Genomic DNA, 9,468 nt, shown 5'->3' with positions numbered 1-9,468 from the left:
TCGATCTCCTGACCTCGTGATCCGCCCACCTCGGCCTCCCAAAGTGCTGGGATTATAGGCATGAGCCACTGCGCCTGGCCTGAACACGCATTTATATTACAAGACCTGGGGGAAAAACAGGAGCAACTCTAGCCGTAAAATAACCTGTATATGACAAGTTAAATTTAGAAAGAATTACCTACTTTTACCAAGTGGACTGAGGTTTACTGGGCTCTGTACTTCCTTAAGAGTATTAGAAAAAAACACACAAAACGCTGAAATGTGGGATTTCATTATCTCAGTTTACTTTCATTTGCTTGTTTACACACACGATCTGTGTGTATATAACAGTGGCAAAAGTCATTCTCTAAATACAGTCTGGTACCCAGACTATGACAGATGCACGTGGAAAATGAGGCATCAGTGAATTAATCTCAACATAGAGAGGCAAAATAAGCATGGCAATATTCTATGATCACAGATGCCCCCAGAGCCTGGGGGTGACAGACACTTTTCAACACAATACAGTTTTAACAAAAGACCCCGACTCCAAATGGCACCCAAAATATATTCGTTTCTCTGCCGTCTCTAAAGGAGTCAGAAAGTTCTAAAGGCTACTCAAGAAAAACGAGGCAGGGAGACTATGGCCTGCTAAGCACAGATGCTGAGCACTTTGCATGCCCCATTTCCCTTCATCGTCTCCACCTGACAGACAATGGAAACAAGGTTTGCCATGATCACACAGCTATCAGGAGTACTGCCAAGATATGAACCCACACCTCATGTTTGCTTGAGCCCAAATCATTTCACTTATGTCAGGCTGTCTCACATAGGAATAGAAAGCATGCTCCCAAGGAAAAGGCAAGGCGGCTAAGCACGGACAAGTGGTGGAAGCCTCATCGATACAGAAGGCTCTGCAATGGACACTTTCCACATAGAATTAATTTAGTGCTGAGCCCGAATCAGACCCATGTGGGATAAATATCTGGAGATTTAAGTGTCACAAATGAATTCCTGGGGTCACCCTGTGCCTATTCCCTTTTAGTGCTGAACACGACACTTAGGAGAGGCTTTTTTTTTTTTTTTTTTTGAGATGGAGTCTCACTCTGTCACTCAGGCTGGAGTGCAGAGGCGTGATCCCAGCTCACTGCAACCTCTGCCTCCTGGGTTCAAGCAATACTCCTGCCCCAGCCTCCCGAGTAGCTGGGATTACAGGCGTGTACCACCCCACCTGACTAATTTTTGTATTTTTAGTCGAGACAGGGTTTCACCATGTTGGCCAGGCTGGCCTGGCCTCAAGTGATCCTCCCATCTTGGCCTCCCAAAGTGCTGGGATTACAGGTGTGAGCCACCGTGCCCGGCCTAGGAGAGCTTTCAATCCCTTCAACAAGCCCCTGCCATCTGCTCCACGGCCACTCCCACCACTGGCTTCTGGGTGTACGCAACAAGGGTCACATCTTGCCAACCCCTCCAAAGCACCATGGTGCCACCTCCCATATCTCATCACCTGTGTTTCTGCTCCTTTTGGGTGCAACAAATCATGACTCATTGTGACTGATAAAGTTAACCTGCAACTTGATGGGATACGAAATATTTAAAATATATTTTTATCGTAAAAGATTTTACACCGAAGATTCACTCTCAGCCACCTAAGTGTGAGTGAAGCCAGTCAGGTGTGCTGCTTCTCAGTTAATGCTACTATTAGGCTTGATTGGAGAGAGGGGTATCAAGGCGGCTTTAAGGGTGATTACCCCAACAGCAAGGGGCTCACTTTGAAAGGCTTAAGGAGACAGTCTGGGAGAGAAGAGGGAACATCTTATCACAGGGCGTGGAACTGTGCCTTTGTGGATGGAGGTGACAGGATTTCTCACCCTTCCCAGCACTGTCACAGCAAAGGCCATAGAATGACAAAGCTGGAAACTGAAAAGTGCTGCAAAGGGGAGAGAAAAACGAAACTGATTTCAAGGGCAGTTCAACAGGCCCAGGTATGGTTTGGTTTAGTTCAGTTGGTGATGCAGGTAACAGGAGGGAGGAGCCACAGCCATGCCACCCTTTAATAAGGGTGATTTTGCAAACAGGTTGGCTTTTTGCCATCAGAGGGAGGCATTTTACTTCACTTCTGAATTATCATAATCTTGTCCAAAAGGTACAGATGCCCTGGGCCACAGCAGAGTGATCAATGCACTCAGCACACGACCCTGAAGCACACTATTCAGCCTATACCACTGATACGTGGTCAGGGAAGTTTCGGTCAAAGAACGCATTCTGCAACATTACCCTGAATCAGGTTGTTACTAAAATGCCTGCTTTCTGGTTTGATTATCTTATTTATTTACAGAAATGGGGTTCTCACTATGTTGCCCAGGCTGGTCTCAAACTCCTGGGCTCCAGTAATCCTCCTACCTCAGCCTCCCAAAGTGCCAGGATTCCAGGTGTAAGCCACTACACCCGGCCCAGGTTTCATTGCTAACAGTGAAAACAGCCCCACGAGGTGGAATTTAAGATCATAATCCCAGAGTTTAGTTTACAACAAGTACATTAGTGTTCCAAACCAACCAACCAACCAACCAACCGACAAACCCTCAAAACAACCTACATGTGCCAGAGTGTAGCATTGGTGGTGTGAGTTATTTTCAGGAGTTTCATCAACAAAGAACAAATGCCATAGTTCTTATCAAAAACTGTAAAAGATTCGCTCAAAACAAAACAGAAAAAAAAGTAATCTTATTGCTCCAAAAAACCAGCATATAGTAATTGAAACACGGACAGAAAATGATCATAACCCACTACATACAAATCATCCAATACTTGGTTGGAGAGGCACTGCATCTAAAAGGGCCTGTTTTGGTGGCTAATCACAAGTCATAAACATTTCATGGATGAAACAAATATTACAACCAGAGAGTGTCCTTCAGGCACCAGGGTGTTTTTATAAAGAACGCTGCCTGAGCTGGGCGCAGTGGCTCACGCCTGTAATCCCATCACTTTGGGAGGCCGAGGCGGGCGGATCACCTGAGGTCAGGAGTTTGAGACCAGCCTGACCAACATGGAGAAACCCTGTCTCTACTAAAATACAAAATTAGCTGGGCATGGTGACGCATGCCTGTAATCCCAGTTACTCGGGAGGCTGAGGCAGGAGAATCACTTGAACCTCGGAGGCGGAGGTTATGGTGAGCCGAGATCGGGCCATTGTACTCTAGCCTGAGCAACAAGAGCAAAACTCCATCTCAAAAAAAAAAAAAAAAAAGAACCCTGCCTGAAACAGATGCCTATGCAGAACTGACCGGCGGGAAATACTGTTTTGTTTTGTTTCTTCTGTTTTCAGACGGAGTCTTGCTCTGTCACCCAGGCTGGAGTGCAGTGGTGCAATCTTGGCTCACTGCAACCTCCATCTCCTAGGTCCAAGCAATTCTCCTATCTCAGCCTCCTAAATAGCTGGGACTACTGGTGCCTGCCACCACACCCACCTAATTTTTGTATTTTTAGAAGAGATGAGGTTCGCCATGTTGGCCAGGCTGGTTTCGAACTCCTGATCTCAGGTGATCCACCTGCCTCAGCCTCCCAAAGTGCAGGGATTACAGGTGTGAGCCACCATGCCGGGCTGGAAAATACTGTTAAGTAACAGCAGTAAGAGCCATGAAAATCTAAAGACTACTAGAACCAGGGAGAAGGCAGCAAAGGAGTCCCAAGGCTCTGGGCTCCCCTTGAGCCACACCATAGAGGTTTTCTTGATTCTGCCGTTTTGGTGAGCCTTAGCTCCCCACTCCAAGGACAAAAGGAGTGTTCCAGATAAAGAGTGTTACCAGGGTCAAAAAGTGCCTAACTGGGAATGGTGGTGCTTGCAACACTGGTGATGTTGCCAAGAATAGTCTGAGGACTAAACTCACTCCCCAGACTTCAGCACTACCCACCAAAACTGCCTGGTACACTTTCCCTCTGAAGTAGGATCAATAATTTAGCCAAATAACTAAGCAAAATATATATTTGAAAAATAGATTAGCCATTGTCCTTCTGTCCCCACCCTGTTACTCTTTTATTTCTTGTAACTATCTTGCTTCAAATTCAAACTACAGCTCTGGGGAGGAAGTCCTGGGGAAAAGGCTTTCGGATACCAAAACCCGTATGTCCCGTACCAGCCTAGCAAACCAAACAAGGTGCCGAACACCTTCTGGGACAGGTTGTGGAAATAAACAGCTGTGCACAGAAACATCAACACCCAGATGAAAGTCAGAATGCCCAGGGCCACAACCAGGGTGGTGATGGCGGTGTGGAGGCAGTGGCTTCGGTCCGTCTTCACCTCATGCAGCACGGACATCTCTTCAACAATCATGAGGGCGCAGAAGGTCAGCAGGAAGGAGTGACCTGAGATGTCAAAGCCATGCCAAAAGCCCCCTTCCTGGTGGCACTGCTGCTTGCTCTGGTGTTCCCTTCTGACCCCCTCCAGGGCCGGGGACTGGTAGCAGCTGCCCGTGTAGTGTTCGATGTTGGAGAAGATGGAGGTGCAGATGTACCAGATGGCCGTGCCCACAAGCAGGGTGCTCAGCCGCCGCAGGACCAGGCCAGCCTTGCCGGTCAGATGGTAGTTGGTGAGGGCAATGAAAGGCAGGAGGAGACAGAACGTCCAGGCCCAGGCCATTTTGACAAAATACCTGACAGAGGAGGAAAGCGGAAGTGAAGAGAGGGAACACGGCGGAGAGGACACCATGTCAGGACTCAGGTCTCTAGACTGCCAGGGGAGGGAAGATGAGAAAACCGATCAAAGCTACAGATCATAGCAACTATCATGCTTTAAGTACTTACCATATACTTCACTTACTAAGTACTTCATTTATTTATTTATTTATTTATTTATTTATCTATTTTATTTTTTATTTCTTTTTTGAGACAGAGTCTCGTTCTGTCACTCAGGCTGGAGTGCAGTGGCGCAGTCTCGGCTCACTGCAACCTCCACCTCCCAGGTTCAAGCCATCCTCCTGCCTCAGCTTCCCGAGGAGCTGGGATTACAGGTGCGCATCACTCCGCCTGGCTAATTTTTGTAGATGGGGTTTCACCTGTTGGCCAGGCTGGTCTCGAACTCCTGGCCTCAAATGATCCAGCCACCTCGGCCTCCCAAAGTGCTGGGATTACAGGCATGAGCCACCGTGCCCAGCCCTCCCCTCCTCCCCTCCCCTACCCTACCCCTGTGTAAGTACTTTAAATGTATTAACCAGGTAATCCATTCACAACTCTATGAGTTAAGTACTGTTATTATCTGTCTTTAACAGAGAAGAAAACTGAGACAGAGGGAAGTGCTCCACCCAAAGTGGAGGCCGGAAGTGCAGGAGCCGGATTCAAATCCAGGATCTGTGGTGTCAAGCACTATGTTATTTACTTAGGAAAATAATAAAAATATATAATAATAATTGAGCATCTAATGCCAGGAGCTTTCACACACATTCACTTTCCCGTAGAGCACTCACATTTACCCTGGGAGGAAGGTGCCATTGTTCCATTTTATAGACAAGAAATCTAAGGCTCAGGAAAGTTCAGTACCTTGCCAGGGTCACACTCACACAACCAGCATGCACAGATTAAACCACGGTTTGGACAGCCCCCAAGCTCATGCTGTTTCTCCCATACCATACGTGGTTTTTTATTTTTTATTTTTATTTTTTAGACAGGGTCTCACTCTGTCGCCCAGCCTTGCGTGCAGTGGCACAATCACACCTCACTGCAGCCTCAAACTCCTGGGCCCAAGCAATCCTCCTGCCTCGGCCTCACAAATAGCTGGGACTACAGGTGTGTGCCAATGTGCCTGGCTAATTTTTTTTTTTAATTATTATTTTTGTGGAGATGGGACCTTGCTATGTTGCCGACACTGGTCTTGAACTCTAGGCCTCAAGCAATTATCCTGCCTCAACCTCCCAAAGTGCTGGGATTACAGGTATGAGCCACTACACCCAGCCTGGTTCTTTCCCAATGGCAGAAACAGTCTTAAAACAATGAGCTTTACTTTAAGCCAAAGACACGGGTTCAAATCTTGACACTTACTTATTATACCTCCTACCTCTCCAGCCCTCAGTTTCTTCAGCTATTAAACAGAGCTGGGAGGAACAAACGATTTTTAAGATCCCTTCTATATCCCAGGATTCACTAGTTCCCTCTCATTAATCAGCATAGAGGCTTGGAACAAAACTCCAGGATCGATGACTACCTCCAAACAACACAGGGGTGTGTTGTCAGCCAGGCCACTTGGCTCCCAGCTCACCTAGGCCAGAGGAAGCAGCAGCTGCCTTGTCCGCCTCTCGGTGCTCACAAAGGGTGGCTGACCTAAACCCAGGACAGAAACTTGGGGCCACTACCACTTTCCTGATCTATTCTTAGCCCAGCCTCTCAGGGTGGGTGAGGAAGGAAGGTGGACCAAGGACAGAAGGACTCTTTTCTAGGTTCCAATGGCTTCTCAGGCACCACCCCCGGGCCTGTCACTAAAATCTTCACTGGAACTGATAAGGAAGATCTTGCCAGAGCCAAGACCCGTCAGGCATTTGAGGAAGCTGCCTGTGAAAGGAACCAGGGTTTTAAGTAGATAACCAAAGTTGGGCTGACTTTCAGGACACGCCGGAGACACTTATTCTGGAAAACACTTAGGTTCACATCAAGAGAGCAGTTTTATCTTTCAAAGTTTCCCTTTATGACTGCAACAGAGTTTTTGTGCAATAAACTTTCTAACCGGGAGTTGTGAAAAAAGCAAGCAAGCAAGCAAAGAAGTGGATGGGTGAAGTTAAGGAGATGTCTCAAAGCGCTCAACTGGGATTGCTTTTCTGGGCAACTGCCATGCATTCTGAGTGGCTGAGATGATCCAAGGAGATCCAGGGGAAAGGGCACAGATTAGGGGGTTCCACTCCTCTGTGACTATCTCGGAGCGGGGGCTCTGCCTGTCACAGGCTGGGGCGAGGCTCTTCCACTGGTCGTAATGGGATTCTGCCACACGCTGGGGGGATCTGATCTGACGCAGGGTGGGGTCTCTGCAGGGTCTGACACAGGCAGGCAGGACAGAGGTGAGGTGGCATCTCCCAAACAGGGCAGGGATCAGCTCCTAACTCCAAGGGGAGGCGGGGGAGTGTCGACATGGGCTGGTTCGTCCCCACCCCATTCCACATCCCTACACACAGAGACACACACGACCCCGCTCGTCACCACCTGCCCAGTCAAGCTCAGGCTGCCCAAAGTGGGTCTGCACACACGAACTGCTAGTGACACCAGCTACCCCGGGGCCTCCCAGGCGTGACACGCGTACAGATGCTGCTGTCACGGCTAGGAGGAGGACCTCCCTCCAATGACTCGTCCACCACGGCAGGTAGCACCGGCTTCTCTGGGCGAGGCGACAGCGGGCCGGCTCTGGAGGGGACAGCAGAGGATCGGGGTGCACTCACACGTTGAGGACGTTGCGCTTGTTGCTGAGGTAGCTCTCGGGCAGCGGGGACAACTCCTTGAGGAGGGAGCCCGCCAGCATGGAGGCCACCAGGGCCCAGGGCAGGTAGCGCCTAACGGCCGCCCGCACCAGCGTCCCCCGCAGCAACCACTCGCAGCGCTCCAGATGCTCCATGCCCGATCTCGTCGGCCACCGTCCTCCGCTCCGTGCCCTCTCGGCCACCGTATCGCCCTTCGCCCGGACCTGCGCCTCCACCTTCCTTCGAGCGCATGCGCACCGCCCGCGAGTCCCACCCCTTGAGGCGTGTTTGGGCTCCGGAGCCCACGCGCACCCCCTGGTGGCCGCTGCTGCCTCAGGCCCGTGCTGGTCCCCGAACTCCTCGCTCCTCTTCTCTGCGCTCTCCCGGCCGCTCCCAGTCCCCGAGCCTCCGCGTCTTGCTCTTGTCTGGGAAAAAGCGCTTGTGAAAGTATTTGCTGGAGGCTGGAGGAGGATAAATGTAGTCCTGGAGAATTGGAGCAGTAGTCACAGCATCATTTGGTCTTTCTTGGAGCCTCGGAGACACCTCTGCCGTCTTAGCCTTAGTTTTCTCACCTGTAAAATGCCAGAGACAAGAGATCAACCTTTCCCAAAAGCTAGTTTATGAACTCGGGGGTTCATTACGTTGGTACAGGTAGAGGCACATGAGATGAAGTTTCCTTAGGAATAATTATTGTATTTATTTATTTATTTATTTATTTATTGTTTAGTTAATTAGAGAGGGGGGTACCTCTCTGTCGCCCGGGCTGGAGTGCAATGGCACCGTCACAGCTCACTGCAACCTCAAATTTCTGGGCTCAAGCAATCCTCCCACCTCAGCCTCCCGAGTAGCTGGGACCACAGGCGGGCACCCACCACACCTGGCTAATTTTTTTAAATTTTTATTTCAGTAGAGACAGGGTTTTGCTTCGTTGTCCAGGCTTGTCTCAAACTCCTGGGCTCAAGCGATCCTCCTGACTTGGCTTCCTAAAATGCTGCAGTTACAAGTGTGAGCCACCACGCTCTGCAATTATTAAATTTATTTATTTATTTATTTATTTTGAGACATAGTCTCGCTCTGTTGCCCAGGCTGGGATGCAGTGGCGCGATCTCATCTCGCTGCAGGTCTCTGCCTCCCGGTTCAAGCGATTCTCCTGCCTCAGCCTCCTGAGTAGCTGGGATTACAGGCATGCGCCACCACGCCCGGCTAAATTTTGTTTATTTTTAGTAGAGATGGAGTTTCACCATATTGGCCAGGCTGACCAACTCCTGACCTCAAGTGATCTGACCTCTCCAAATCCTGACCTCAAGTGATCTGCCAGCCTTGGCCTCCCAAAGTGCTGAGATTACAGGCGTGAGCCACCTCGCCTGGTGCAATTATTACATTTAAAGTTTAAATTTCTAAACTTATTTTCACCTGGGCAATACAGTGAGACTCGGTATCTACAAAAAATAATTTTAAAAACTAGCTGACATGGTGGCTCAGGCCTGTGGTCCCAGCTACTCAGGATTCTGAGGTGGGAGGATTGCTTGAGCCCAGGAATTTGAGGTTGCAGTGAGCTGCGATGGTGCCATTGCACTCCAGCCTAGGCCACACAATGAGACTCTGTCTCAAAAAACCATACAAAGAAACACAAAACAGCTATCTATGCATGTTGAATGAAAATGCTGGATGCTGGGGGTTAAGGGAGGTCACACGAAGGTGTTGGAGACTCAGTCGCTCAGTTTATCACAAAGCTAACCTGGTTAGGGCTGGGTGTCTATTTCAGTTTCCCAACCTTGTACTCATTCCTTTACCCCAATGTTACTTTCCTGTGGCAGCTCTAATAAATTACTATAAACTCAGTTTATTTTTATTCCCTTTTTTCTTTAGTTTTAAATAGAGATGGTGTCTCACTATGTTGCCCAGGCTGATCTGGAACTCCTGGGCTCCAGTGATCCTCCTGCCTCAGCCTCCCCAAGTGCTAGAATTGTAGGCATGAGCCACCATGCCCTACCCTAAACTCAATTTTATTTATTTTTTATTTTTTATTTATTTATTTTTTTACTTTTTTTTTTTTTTT

At 48.8% G+C, this 9,468-nt stretch overlaps 1 protein-coding gene across 1 annotated transcript; it reads right to left on the bottom strand.

The window, feature by feature from the left end:
* Positions 1-262: 262 nt before the first annotated feature.
* FITM2 (fat storage inducing transmembrane protein 2) lies at positions 263-7,677 on the bottom strand. The gene is made up of 2 exons (XM_017878030.1): positions 7,392-7,677; positions 263-4,628 (listed from the first exon to the last, which is right to left on the bottom strand). The coding sequence occupies exons 1-2, from the start codon at positions 7,562-7,564 to the stop codon at positions 4,013-4,015; spliced, it is 789 nt and encodes a 262-aa protein (XP_017733519.1). The 5' UTR covers positions 7,565-7,677; the 3' UTR covers positions 263-4,012.
* Between the last annotated feature and the right edge of the window lie 1,791 nt (positions 7,678-9,468).

The sequence above is a fragment of the Rhinopithecus bieti genome, unplaced genomic scaffold, assembly GCF_001698545.2.
Source record: "Rhinopithecus bieti isolate Rb0 unplaced genomic scaffold, ASM169854v2 scaffold_10347, whole genome shotgun sequence".
Classification (NCBI taxonomy): Eukaryota; Metazoa; Chordata; class Mammalia; order Primates; family Cercopithecidae; genus Rhinopithecus; species Rhinopithecus bieti.
The sequence above is the reverse complement of the archived record's forward strand: the minus strand, read 5'-3'. Positions and strand labels throughout refer to the sequence as shown.

Bases quoted from the DNA above. Each gene is read 5' to 3' on its own strand.
- FITM2 (XM_017878030.1), bottom strand. From the start codon at position 7,564: ATGGAGCATCTGGAGCGCTGCGAGTGGTTGCTGCGGGGGACGCTGGTG. The intron at 4,629-7,391 runs GTGAGTGCACCC...CTCCTCTGTCAG, and splicing joins AAGCGCAACGTCCTCAACGT to GTATTTTGTCAAAATGGCCT.